This window comes from Suncus etruscus, chromosome 4 (genome assembly GCF_024139225.1).
Source record: "Suncus etruscus isolate mSunEtr1 chromosome 4, mSunEtr1.pri.cur, whole genome shotgun sequence".
NCBI lineage: Eukaryota > Metazoa > Chordata > Mammalia > Eulipotyphla > Soricidae > Suncus > Suncus etruscus.
Window position 1 is genome coordinate 65,567,102 of NC_064851.1, and position 14,610 is coordinate 65,581,711.

Genomic DNA, 14,610 nt, shown 5'->3' on the forward strand with positions numbered 1-14,610 from the left:
AGGGAAAGCATGCAACAACTAACAAAATTCTGCTTTGAGGAAAACTTCTTTTTTTATTATCTCAATCCTGTATAGAGTACTTTAGAAATAAAAACATTACCCTTCTGTCTTAAATGGGTAAATTTCAGTGTGCTGAATATTTTTATAAACCATACTTGTAGAAATATGTGAATCTGAGTCATAAATACAAATAAAATATATAGCAATAATATGTTGATCATATAGAGATATTAATGGCTTTAGAAAACAAAGTTAATCAGTGATTAATGGGGCCAACCATTATTTTATACTTTGACACAAATTAATTTGAGGGCCATTTGATATTTTTTCAGATTAGACAGGACAGAATTATGAAAACCATTCCAATATTAATTCCAAAACATTAATTCTCTATGTTTTGATTCTCTTCAACATCCTTGTGGACAGAAACAAAAATTTTCTACTTACGGCTTTCTGAGAGATACTACTTATGAGTTGGTATACTAGAAATTACTAATATCACTGTAATGGCTCATCTGGCCCAGTTATATTTAAATCAAGGTCAACCTTTCAGAATCATCACTTACAGTAGTTTAATATCTCTAAATTATAACTTGCAAATTATCCATTTTAATGAGTGATTCACCATAATTCAAATCAAACTCTATTTGCTATTTTTATTTTTGCAATTCAGATTTAGAAACTAACAAAATCTGATTTTAATATTGACAATTATTCTAGCACTTTAAAGTAACATATACAAATAAATATATGTAAGTACTTTGATGTGTTTTTGATTGAAAGAAAATAAAGTTAAGTTTAATTTGTACTAATAGATTCTTACTCTGGGAATATAGGTTCACGGAAAATGGAATTTAAGGGAAACTACTGGCATGAAACCTGCTTTGTGTGTGAGCATTGCCGTCAACCAATAGGAACTAAACCTTTGATTTCCAAGGAGACTGGCAATTATTGTGTACCATGTTTTGAAAAGGAGTTTGCTCACTACTGCAGTTTCTGTAAGAAGGTAATTACTTGAAGTGGATAAATTTGTGAAACCTTCCAGATGAGTGTTTTTTAGCTGTACTATATATTTGGAATGTGTTGATAATATCATGTCATATCTCTCATTATATTTTATATTACTTTTAAATTTCAATCTATATAAAAGCACTATCTCTCACTGAAAATGACTTCTTTTAAAAAGCATCTATAACATTCCATTGAACATGAATTTAATATTCCAGAGCAGGGGTCCTCAAACTTTTTAAACAGGGGGCCAGTTCACTGTCCCTCAGACCATTGGAGGGTCTGACTATAGTAAAAACAAAACTTATGAACGAATTCTTATGCACACTGCATATATCTTATTTTGCAATAAAGAAACAAAACAGATACAAATACAATATGTGGCCCGCAGGCCAGAGTTTGAGGACCACTGTTCCAGAGGATCAAATTATTTGATATTCTAGTACCATTTGTTGCTGCTCCACATGATCTCACATATTCTTTGGAAGGACACAAATCTCTCTTTAAATACAAAATATTTTTTTGAAAATGGCCTTGATGCATTTAGATTCATAGAAATAATGGATCTATCTTACAGACTAATCAAGAACACTAATTTTAAAAGAATGTTAACTTCTTCATATTATGTCAGTAATGCAAATGTATTCTGGTTAGATCTTTATATTTTCAAGAGCAGATACAATTACTTAGGGATTTTGTTAGATCATAAGGGAAATTGAGCAGACAGAGTGTAAAAGACTTTACTTAAGTTCCCGAGTATTGCATATGGACTCTTGCTTTGGATGTCCATTCAGAGTTTATATTATCATAGTTGGAGAGATAGTATAGGGATTAAGGTGTATTACTTGCACATGGTCAACAGTGGTAGGTACCCTGAGCACAAAGCCAAAGTTAAACCCTAAATACACCCAGGTGTGGCCCAAAAGGAAAATACCACTTTAGGGCCACACCTAGAGATGCTCAGCACTTTTTCCTGGATCTACACTCAGTATTCAATCTGGGGAAAACAAGGGGGGGGGGGGGACAAAATAGAATGCTGAAGATCTAACATGGATCAGAAACCAGCAAGGCAAGTATCATTATTAGCTATACTATTGCTCTAGCTCTGAAAAAAATCATTTTTTTTTTTTTTTTTTGGTTTTTGGGCCACACCCGTTTGATGCTCAGGGGTTACTCCTGGCTATGTGCTCAGAAATCGCCCCTGGCTTGGGGGGGACCATATGGGACGCCGGGGGATCGAACCGCGGTCCTTCCTTGGCTAGCGCTTGCAAGGCAGACACCTTACCTCCAGCGCCACCTACCCGGCCCCTGAAAAAAATCATTTTTAAAGTAAACTTTGTTGAAATACTTTTCACCTTCTAAGATTTTATGTGGAAAGCGGTTACTCATTGCTCATCATGATAAAATTTGTATGTAACTCCCATAGTATAGATTAATATTCTTGAACAAGTCCTTAACCCATAAGACATCATAAATTGTGTTAAAATAACCTCAAATGAAATAAGAAAATAAAATTAGAATAATATATTGAATTAGAAAATTTAACAAATACTTTCTATATTGCACATACAAGCATATGTACATTCACAAGTAATTTTCTACTATGTTTATAATACAAATTAATTTGTAATTAGTTATACTCTGATGATGGCTAAAGATTACAATTGACGAAAACATGAAAAGTAGGGGCTGGAGCAGTGGCGCAAGTGGTAAGGTGTCTGCCTTGCCTGCACTCGCCTAGAATGGACCGTGATCAGATCCTCCGATGTCTCATATGGTCCCCCAAGCCAGAAGCGATTTCTGAGAGCATAGCCAGGATTAACCCCTGAGCGTCACCGAATGTGACCCATAAAACAAAAACAAACAAAAAAAGAAACATGGAAAATGTAATTGCCACAAAGCATCTTAGGTTAAATAATGATGCTAGTGGAGGTTCCTAGATGACTTGCATGAAGTGAAGAGGAGATATACAGCAGAGAAAGAAATCTGCCATTCACTCTATCCACCTCTGCTACACTAAGAATGCTTGGGAGATCTAGGACTAATAAGAGTGTTCTGTAAACCTTGCTCTTTGCTGGAAATGAAAGTCAGTCCTAGATCTTACCCAAACCTTTCAGATCTTTCCCTTTCCCTTGGAGAAAAGAATTTCCAGGAGGAGAACAGCAGAAAAGAGAAAAAGTAAAAATAGATTTTATTTTGAAAGTTCTAAGGAAAGGGAGAGAGCAATAGAGACAGAAGAGAGAGAAAAAGGAGAGAGTAGGCTTCTTCAGAGTGGAGGGGAAATTTCAGAGTTAAATATGTAAGTACACATCTCAAGAGGGAAGATATAGGCAACATGTGTTATATATATATATATATATATCACCAATGTGCATGGGTGAGCAACACATGTGTTTGGGCTTGTGCAGTACATACCCCTTTGTTCATGTGGCTTTTATAGAATTTCAATCTGCCCATGTTCTCATATTCCACCTCCCATCACCACCCCCACACAAACTCCAGGGCTTTCTATCTAGGTAAGAGTCAGTTACTAGGGTGGTTAACAATGGGGAAGAGTTGAGAGCTGTTGATGGCCTTCTTAGTTTTCCTTTATTGCCCTTTGTTCCTGCTGGAGTTTCTCAGCGTGTGTGACAGCCTTCTTGGTTCGGACACTTCAGAGAATTATCAGGGTCCCTTAGAAAAGTGGGTGCAGGATTCAATGAATGACAGAGTCACACTCAGTTGTGGGGGTGAATATGAATTATTGTTTATTGAATGCTACATTGATGTTTTTAAACATGATTTTTTTTTACTTGTGAGAGATCTCTTACATCTGTCTTTGTGCAAGGTTAAAATATTGTAAGTTCTTGTTAGCAAAATACTATTTGATCTACAAGTTTCTTCACAACAGACAATTCACAGGCCTTTACTGTGTGTTACAAACCTTCTGAAAGATAAGCTCCAATTAAAAGACAGAGGATAGTCTGTTTGATAAAAGGCTTCTCTGGTACCAAAAGGGAAAATTTTAATATCTCAAAGTTTTATACTCCCAGGCCAGACCCTGTGTGTCAATTCCAATATAAATTAAAAGATTAGCAAGTTGCCAGGTGTTCCTATGAAGGGTTCTTTTCATCTGAGTGAGCAGACTGCTTAAAGACAGATACAAGTCATCATTTCAAATGCCTAACTTCACTTTTTTACTAAGTTATTTTTATGTTTCTCTTGATGCTGAATTTTCCAGGTAAAGGGAAATTTAATCAAGGCCACAGTGGCCACATTTGCCTGTACTAATTCTTTCATCTGGAGATAAATGCTCAGATATATACATAGCGGGGCCGGGCGGTGGCGCTGGAGGTAAGGTGCCTGCCTTGTCTGCGCTATTGTCCAGCCTTCTCTGGGTCTGTTCTTTTGTTTTGTTTGTTTGTTTGGGTCACACCCGGAGGCACTCAGGGATTACTCCTGGCTTTGTGCTCAGAAATCACTCCTGGCTAGGGGGACCATATAGGATGCCCAGAATAGAACCAGCATCCATCCTGGGTCAACCACGTGTAAGGCAAACGCCTTACCACTGTGCTACCACTCCAGGTCTGTTCTCGGTCTGTTCTGTCTCCAAAAGTCTTGTCAGGCCTTAGTTCCTGTGTCTAAAAGGTGGGTCTTAGCAGCCTTAAAGCTAGTGACAGAGTAACTTCTTCAACTCCCATCTCTTGCTTTCTTAGGTCCCAGAACTCATTGCTGGAGAGCTACCCTAATCATGTTTACTTACTTCAGTATGGAAATTTCCATTGCTCTCCCAAAACATTGATTAAATTACAATGTAGCTAGATCTATAACATATAGTCTTGAATACTTTCAAAGAATCAGCCAAAAATATACCTCTGGAAACAGTTGTTGGATATAAAATGGTAACTAAATTGACCATATGAGGTTTACAATTTTTTATAATAATTTTTATTTTGACCAAAGTGGATTACAAATCTTTCACAGTAATATTTTAGGCACATAATGACATTGAATCAGGGGCATTCCCACCACCAATGTTGCCCTCCCTCCATCTCTGTTCATTTTTTAAAGATTTAGAGTAAAATATTAATTACACTTAAGGGAATAACCTTAAAATCATTTATTGTACACACAATATAAAGTTTGTTTTCATTATACAAACATTCCCAAGAGAAATTTCTCTACAAAGTCAGCATTGAATACTGCCTAGGGCCAAAGCACGGGCATCTCACAGGTTGGTTTTAAGATCCTGTTCTATATTTAGAAAACATCTGAAACCACCAAAGTTGTATGAAATGTTTGTTTATTTTGGGCAACAGACAGATGACAAAATGTCAGACTAAAATGTTTGATTTTTTTTTTAAAACCACAAATCTTTTAAAGAAAACTGAACATAAAATTCTCATCAAGATGTTCCAATTTGAACTTTCTTTTTTCAAATCTAAAAGAAAAACAAAGGTTAAAAACTACTTGACAAGCAGATCCTTAGAATTTTTCTTAGATTTTATTTGGTGAAACTAAAACTTATCCTAAAAAAGCAAGTAACTGTAAAGTATAAAAGTGTATTGATGTTAAACACTTCAGGGTTCAGATACATTAGAATATATTTTGCAATTCATCAGCTATTCTCTGTAGATGAAAAAGGTGCTAAGGACCAGTACCTTGCCAGAGTAGAAACTTGTTCTACATCATCAGATCAATCAGTGGCAAAAACAAAGCATAAATTTTAGCCTTCATCTTAGCTTACCGTCTTCAAAAGAAACATAATCAATAGTAAACTATTCTTAATATTCTCTAGTTCCTTCTCCCTATTAGACAACCTTTGTTATATAGCAAAGTTTATTTTTTGTGACTATGTTTTTTTGTTGTAGTTAACTTTAATAATAATTTAACAGTGTGTGCTAGTCATTTAACCAAATAAATCAGTCAGTAATAACATTAAACTCTACTATGCCTGCTATAAAGCATTTAAAGTCATTGGTGGACAGGTGTTTTGAGCTGCTTTACATATACCATTATGTTTCTCATTTATTTATTTAGAATAGCACATTCTTTCCTTATAAAAAAAAAAACTACATTTTTAATCCAGTAACCTTCATGAAGTTATTTCTTTTCCTCTTTTTTTTTCTTTTTTCTTTTTTGAATCGCACTTAGCTCTAATGCTTGGGGTGTCTTCCCACTGTTTGGGGACTTGCTCCAGGCAATGCTCATGGCAATAAGCTGTGTGTAGGATTCCTGATGCCTCCTGCATGCAAAGCATGCAGCCCATTGTTCTTAGCCCAGTGAAGTTTATCTGCAAATCATTAAGATGTTTCTTATAGGATTAAAATATGTATATAATTTTGTCAAGAATTTTATAATTTTTTTTGGTGGTGGTGGTGGGGAGTTTGCGCCACACCTAGCAGCTGCAGCACTCAGGGTTTACTCCTGACTCTGTACTCAGAAATCACTCAGGCTTGGGGGACAATATGGGATTTTGGGATTTGAACAAACGTAAGTCCTTGGTTGGCCACTCGCAAGGCAAACACCCTACTGCTGTGCTATATCTCCAGGCCAAATTTTATAACTTTTAAAAAAATTTAAACACAGTCTATGCTGTGTTGGTACACAGGCTGGGGGGAATTCCTTAAGCAATATTTGTCACTATTAGAAAATACCAGCTTTTCAATTTCACTCAGTTAACTACTGCTGATTGCTTAAATCTGAAGAAAACTTGAAAAAAAAAAACATTTTCACCACTCTTAAAAGCTAGAAGTGGGGAGGGGGAAATAAGAATTAAAAAAATAAAAATATTTTCTCTAAACCTTAAGTCTTGAGACCCACAAAAAAAGCTAGAGAAAAGTGAAAAAAAGAACTCACAAACCTTTTTCATAATCCTCAATCTATTTTATTTTTGCTGCTTTTATGTTCCATTATGAAGAAGGTGACTTGGATCTTTGTAACCGGTTCTTTTTAATTCCTACAGTCTTTTGCATCCTCAGTTGAGAAAAAAAAAAGGTAGGAAAAGAGCAACCTAACTATAAGGTGATAGATGAATAATACCATTTTCCAGGTGCCAGTAAAAGGTCTGAGTTGTTTCAGCCTCCACAATTATTACCTTTTCTGTGATACTTTAACAGGTGATAACTTCAGGTGGAATAACATTCCGAGGCCAGCCATGGCATAAGGAATGTTTTTTGTGCAGTGGATGTAGAAAGGAGCTCTGTGAAGAAGAGTTTATGTCTAGAGATGATTTTCCATTCTGCCTCGAGTGCTACAACTATCTTTATGCCAAAAAGTGTGCAGCCTGCACCAAACCTATTACTGGTGAGTTATTCTGTTAGAAAGTTCTTACCATATAAAAGACTATGTAAATGCTTTATAGTTAGTTATACAATATAATTAAGAAATATGGATAATCTTGCCTTCTTGTTTTTTTTCTGAGGTAAACATACATGGATAGTCTACATAAATGCCAGTACTAAAAAAGACCCTGAAGTCAAGGTGCTATGATTTACAGTACTGTTAGTGACAGGGTTTCATATATACTATGTTCCAACACCACATCCTCCATCATTCTGTTTCCCTCCATTATGTCTGACCACCATCTTCCATCACCCTTAGCGAGTGTAGTTCTATAAATCAGTTCTCAGGATCTGTTGTTTATGTCCATTTGTTATTTCTGTACTGTGTAAAGAGAGAGAAGAATTAAGTTTATCTATGTTTTTCTAGGATAATTAATACTAAATATACTAGAACTATATTTAAGTAATTAATATCCCAGAGAAGGTGAACAGGATGAGCTAATAGGTTTAAAAAGACCTTCGTGAAGAAGGCAGGTCTGATCCAGACCTTTAATGATTTGAGTTGGAATAAAAGGTTTTTCATACATCAAAATCTTGCTAAATTCCAAATGAAGGCCAATGAGCCTTAAAATAGAAAAAATGTAATTAAATGCAAGTATTGTAGAAACTTCTAAGGCTATTCTGAAGCTATAATAATTGGGGTAGCAGAGGTCTGTAATTAATTAATCTTATTTTGAACTGATACTAAAAATGTATTATTCTTTTCTCAAGTCATGTACAATAAGTTTTAATTAGAATACATGAAAAATATAGAACTCTGCTGAAGAAACAAAAAATAACAAGTGACAAGGTTTGAAGATTACAAAATAGTAAATCAGTCCATGTTAAATGATTTTTAATGTCAAAAATGCATTGTGAAATTTCCTCAGAAGCACTTCTAAAATACTAAACCTTAGTATTCTAAAGTAAAAGAGATGCAGGTAGCAGAACACCTGAGATAGAATTTTTTTCTTTTTCTGTGAACTAGGAGTTGGAATGGAGCAAAAAGGCTGTTCCCAGGCAGTGCTATAATTAGTACACAGTCAAATTAACCAGCCAATTCAATGCTAGTATTCTGAATTGCAAGGGACCACCAAGGCTACCAAGGCAGTGCTCAGGAAACTCCAGGGCCCCACCATATAGTGTTGGGGAGAAAAATAGCATTGCTAGACATTGAAGCAGGGTCACATATGCAAAGCAAGCATCCCTGATTTGAATTCTCTCCTTAACTCCTTAGAAGCTGCACTTCAGGGTTTTTGATCACTAAATAATGTAGCAGAATTGCATTTCCTACTCACTAATGCAAGAATTCTTATGTTTTATCTTTTGCAGTTATAAAGAATATATATATACATATATATATTTAAATATGGAGCGTTTCACGAATTTGCGTGTGATCCTTGTACAGGGGCCATGCTAATCTTCTCTGTATCGTTCTAATTTTAGTATATGAGCTGCCGAAGCGAGCACATTAAATAATATTTTAAAGAATTAAAACTATTTTATCTCTTTTAGCTTTAAATACATCACAAAATATAAGTTGAAACTTCATATATCTTTAAAGAAAGTAAGAAGCTTTACTAGAACTTCACTTGGCAAGTCTTCACTGATTTGCAAAGAAAGAGAGCTTAAGTAAATAGCATCTGGTCCTATATATAGGATAACCAGTTTCTACAACTCTAATACTGGCCTCACAATTCTGTGTTCAGCCTTTAGGTATGTTTCTGTTAGGTTACTTATGTATAGAAACAACCAACATAGGGGCCGGAGAGATAGCACAGCGGTAACGCGTTAGCCTCACAAGCGCTGACCTAGGACCAATGGTGGTTCGAATTTCAGCATCCCATATGGTCCCTCGAGTCTGCCAGGAGTGATTTCTGAGCAGAGAGCCAGGAGTAACCCCTGAGTGTGTTCGGGTGTGTCCCAAAAACCAAAAACCAAAAACAAAAAAAAGAAACAACATAAAACTTATTTTGCATCAAAAATTGTAGTGAAAAACTTGACTGTTCAGCATACTTTCCACATAACCCCTGAAAAGTCATTGTCACATGGAATTGAGAGCTACTTCACTGAATAGAGCATGTTTTGACCCTGACCTTTAAAACCTTATCCACATCACTCAGAAATCAAATACTTTCAAGGATGTGTATTGTCAAATCCAGACTACTGCCTTCCAAGGCTTGTCCCAAAGACTCAATTTCCCTACCTCCCACACATCTAGTGACTAGCAGTCAAGAGAATAAGCTACTATGTCTATGTCCACCCATTTTACTTAGAAATTGGGACTTTCAGAAATGTAGCAATAGCTAGATATCTAAAATCTCTTTTCCAGATCCTGCAGTAACAATCTTGTGGTTTCATCTATTTATATTTTTCTTGAATTAGATGATTAAACTGTCAGGAATAGTAGTAGTTAAGGTGAGGCTTTGATGAGAAAAGAGAACATTAAAAAAATATCGAAGTGAGTTTAGAGTTTTTCTTGCATTCAAATCTGCAAATAGCTACCACAAGCCTGTAATATACCCTATCATATGCCCAAGTGAACTTTTTCTGGTGAATGATTACAGGTCAGTCACTGCTCCAAGTTTTATAGGCTAAGGCAGAAAAAAAAACATATTGTTCTGCTTGAAACATAAGGATGATGGATCACAAATCAATGACTTGCACCAAATATAATCCAAATGTAGGATTCAGTCTGTATTTAGAATAATTGAGATTTTTTTGGTAATCATCTTACTTTTATTTTGAACTTATAAGGAAGACCAGAGACTTAAATACATGTCAAACATTCTAAAACAATTTAGCATTCTGTGATCTGATGATTAAATACATATTCTTTATTCTCGTGCTTCTTTAAAATGGAGCTACTTGAACTTATTAATATAGAATGGAAAATTCTGATATCCTATGTACTTACATTCTGAGAGTCAAATATTAATGTATAATAAGTCACACCAAGAATTGTCTACATTATGATAGATTAAGAAATGGTTTAATAAGAGCTAACCACAGCAATGTTTAGCCTTTTGACATAGACCTGATAGTTCAGTGTTCAAGGGTCACCTGGGTCTCCTCAAAATATGTTTGGGTACATGAAGTACTAGCCAGCAAACACAGGACTTTGTATATGCTAGGTGTCTGCTCTAGCATTTGAATTATTTCTACAGCCCCTCAAAATGCTGTAATATATTCATAAAATATATGCTACCAGGCATAATTTTTCAAAATTACCACATGGCTGGAGAGATAATGTAGTAGTAGGGTGCTCGTTTTGCACCAGGTCAAGTGGGATTTGATCCTCAATACAACATATGTGCCAGGAATGGCTGGGAGTAGTCCATAAAAAAAGAAAAAAATTAAAATGACTCATTCAATAAATTTTATATATTATAATAAACCATAGCTATACCATTTTTCTCTCCTACGAGATTAACCTTTCAAGCTTTCTTGTATGAATAAAGCTGCTAGATATGATAGGGAGTGTTCTAGATTAGTAGTAAAAGACCTTTGTATTTTACTGTTACTAATGAGTGACCATACTCACTTTCTTTTTCTTTCTTTCTTCCTTTCTTTCTTCCTTTCTTTCTTTCTTTCTTTCTTTCTTTCTTTCTTTCTTTCTTTCTTTCTTTCTTTCTTTCTTTCTTTCTTTCTTTCTTTCTTTCTTTCTTTCTTTCTTTCTTTCTTTCTTTCTTTCTTTCTTTCTTTCTTTCTTTCTTTCTTTCTTTCTTTCTTTCTTTCTTTCTTTCTTTCTTTCTTTCTTTCTTTCTTTCTTTCTTTTTTTTTTTTGTGGTTTTTGGGTCACACCCAGCAGTGCTCAAGGGTTATTCCTGGCTCCAGGCTCAGAAATTGCTCCTGGCAGGCACGGGGGACCATATGGGACGCCGGGATTCGAACCAATAACCTCCTGCATAGCACAGCGGTGTTTGCCTTGCAAGCAGCCGATCCAGGACCAAAGGTGGTTGGTTCGAATTTTGAACAAGTAGCTGAAAGTTTCTGGTTCTCAGTTTGGTTTGCATGGTAGGAATGATAATATCTACTGTACAGGAACCAGAGAGATAATATAGTAAATGAGGTGTTTGCCATGTATCAGGAGATTCTGGTTCAATGCCTGGTACAAGATCTCTCTCTAACTCCTTCCAGGAATAGGAATAACCTACTGTATTCCTGAGTACAGAAGTTCTGAGCAATTCCTGTATGGTCTCAATAATATACATGTAGATTATATCACATGAAGTTAAGTTGAGAGCTGAACTTATTGCAATAATGACTGGCTCATTTTCCATTTGTTCAACAAATGTTACCTTTTATTCTGATAACTTTTCAGAAGTAAATTCAGTCAGGTATTATAAGCACCATAGACCTTATTCCTAAATGTTTTTTTTTTAAATAGCTCTCATAATTTTAAGGGAATAAATATATTCCAAATTGAAAATTCGATAGCCTATCCCTTTAGTCAAATTTAAAAATCTGCTATGAGAAGCTTTATCTTTTCTTCTTTATAGAATTCTATAATAATTGATTTTTATATTTGCTATTTGTATAAAACTAGCACAATTTAAAACATTCATGAGGATCAAAATGCTGGGATGTATAATAAGTAGTTTTATAAACAGAGATGATTTGTATATATGGAGGTTGTTATTCATACAGTATATTATTAATGTTATGAATAACATTAAGGGAATTAATTGATACATTGCTGCATTATCCTTATTAGAAAATAATGATAGCATCATAAATAAGCTATAAATTAAAAATAAAGTAGGAACATGATGAAAATTTAACTATGAAATAGCAATTTATATATAATGATAGCAAATGTTTCTAGGAAAGAAACTAAATTTTTCTTATAATATTTAGGAATAGTTTAGGAGAAAACAATAATATCCACTGTTTTTTTATCCCCAACCTAAAATAAATAGTTGAAAATTATGTGTGACTAAACAGTCAACACATGAGTTATTTTATCCATATTCTTTGACTTATAAGTCAAATAGGAAGTACTAAAATAAATTGATAAAAATTTAGCAAGTAAATACCCGCATAGCAATTCAACTCCTTCCAAATACTTAGATCTTTTATCTTTTTCTACAACTTTTCAAAATCAATTTCTTAAATTTTACCTTAGATTCACATTAGAAGGATGGAATCTCATTGTGAACAGAAATTCTGCTAACCTCTTTAAAAAATCCTATGACTCATGGTCCCCTGAGCCTGCCAGGAGCAATTTCTATGGCTCAATTCCTATGGCTCAAACTTGATCCTAGTTGAAGTAGTAGAACTTCCCACAAACTAACACATCACTTCTTAGACACTGGTCATTGGGTATCATGACCTTAATGGCCAGAGATGAGAGTCATGGACTTTTGTTGCAGTTCTTATCTCTAAAAAAGGCAATAAATGTATTATCATATTAAGCTAACACGAATAAAAAGTCAATGAAGGGGCCAGAGAAATAGCATGGAGGTAGGGTGTTTGCCTTGCATGCAGAAGGATGGTGGTTCGAATCTGGGCATCCCATATGGTCCCCCAAGCCTCCAGGAGTGATTTCTCAGCATAGAGCCAGGAGTAAACCCTGAGCACTGCCAGGTGTGACCCCCCCCCCCAAAAAAAAGTCAATTACATTTTCTACTTCTGAAAGTTGAGACCAAATATATGGCTATGCCATTCTATTCTAAGTAAAATTAAACTTGCAACAAAGAAAAGAATTAAAAGTCATTTAAACATTAGACATCAGCCAATAAAGACTGTATTTATTTTATTATATATAAATTATATAGTTAATAGAACAGTATCATGAATAAAAAATGAAAAAATGTTCTTATGTAGCTCTTACTCCAAAACCTTACACCCACTTCCCATTACATTGTTTTCTATTTTCTTATTTGTTTTAGAGAGTACTTATCTGAAAACAACAGTAAGTACTCTTTGTATTTAAATTCTAAATATACTTCTATGAATCATAGAAAAAATTTACTGGGAATCAGTCTAGGTCTTACAGTAGGAATTTGCCTATGAGTGACATTTTAAAAGAAATCCAACCAATAGCCAGCAGGGAAAGAAGACATCATATTTTGGAGTTAAATTTTTTTTTCTCAATTCCTTTGCAGGTCTCAGAGGTGCCAAGTTTATTTGCTTTCAAGACCGACAGTGGCACAGTGAATGCTTTAACTGTGGAAAGTGTGCTGTCTCCTTAGTGGGTGATGGCTTCCTGACCCAGAAGAAGGAAATCTTCTGTCGCAAATGTGGTTCTGGGATGAACAATGATATCTAAAAGGAAATATTCCTCCTTTACTTGAAATCCACCTTGCTTTGCTCTTACTAAATACAGAACTTGATGGTATTTCTATCTCAAATTTAAAAAATATTAATGAAAGGTTTATAGCAGTAGAGTTCACATATATTTCGATAGAACTGTTATCAGAATTTTTAAAAGCAGTCTAACTTTTTAAATGATATATGCTAAATCACAAAGGCCTATTGTTTTGAAAAACTCTGCACTCTGATTAAAGGAAAATGAAATATAATTTTTGATTATCAAGTATAGAGCCTGAGTTATGGCTGTTATTACCAAAGCCAATGGTTTCAAAAATACACAGTACAAAAGACATCAACATGAAAGGCATATGAGAAACTAATGCTTGTATTCTTAACTAGTTATATATAACATATATAATGTTTAATGAATTTTAGTTATTTTTCATATTTAATTCTCTTCCTTTTTTTCCATGTTTAATTGTACTTCTGATAAAGTACCTGGGCCATACTATGCTTCAGAACGTAATTTCCAAAAACTGAACATACAGATGTATACATAATTTTATGACTTGTTAATGGTAGAAAAACTAAATGGATGAGGGGAAAATGATTAGCAGACATCATGTTTTAGAATTCTGTCCTTTAGTTTTTTTTTTTTAATATGGAACACTTCACAAATTTGCATGTCACCATTGAGCAGGGGCCATGTTAATCTTCTCTGTATTGTTCCAATTTTAGTATATGTGCTGCCAAAACAAGCACTTGTTTAGTTATTTTTAACTTGCCCACTTGTACTGAATTTGAAGTTGTGAAATGAAGGTGAAATTTGACTTTCTCCACAATACTTCTACAGCTCGTTTGCTTCTTCTGTTTAGCCACTGGAATTTGAAAAATGTGGAAACAGAATTGTGTCTCAACTCTGTATGCAGAGGTATGAAGGAGTCCTTTCTGTACAGGAATAATGAAAACATGGTTTTTGTAGTTAATATTGAATGTATTTTTCAAAGGCCAGAATGGTGTTTCTAGATAATTAAAGAGTACA

General features: G+C 34.5%; 1 protein-coding gene and 2 non-coding genes across 3 annotated transcripts in view; 1 reads left to right on the forward strand and 2 right to left on the reverse strand.

Annotated features, from left to right (window-relative positions):
• Positions 1-13,584, forward strand: part of FHL5 (four and a half LIM domains 5) — a 49,230-nt gene extending 35,646 nt beyond the window's left edge. Inside the window, exons 4-6 of the mRNA XM_049771343.1 lie at positions 837-1,006; positions 7,107-7,293; positions 13,421-13,584. Coding sequence (XP_049627300.1) covers positions 837-1,006; positions 7,107-7,293; positions 13,421-13,584 — 521 coding nt within the window. The remainder of the gene's footprint in view (positions 1-836; positions 1,007-7,106; positions 7,294-13,420) is intronic.
• Positions 8,674-8,780, reverse strand: LOC126007330 (U6 spliceosomal RNA). Its single transcript, XR_007494911.1, has one exon. It is a non-coding gene; the product is annotated as a U6 spliceosomal RNA (small nuclear RNA).
• A 639-nt stretch (positions 13,585-14,223) lies between the features above and the next one.
• On the reverse strand, positions 14,224-14,330 carry LOC126007393 (U6 spliceosomal RNA). Its single transcript, XR_007494969.1, has one exon. It is a non-coding gene; the product is annotated as a U6 spliceosomal RNA (small nuclear RNA).
• Positions 14,331-14,610: the final 280 nt, after the last annotated feature.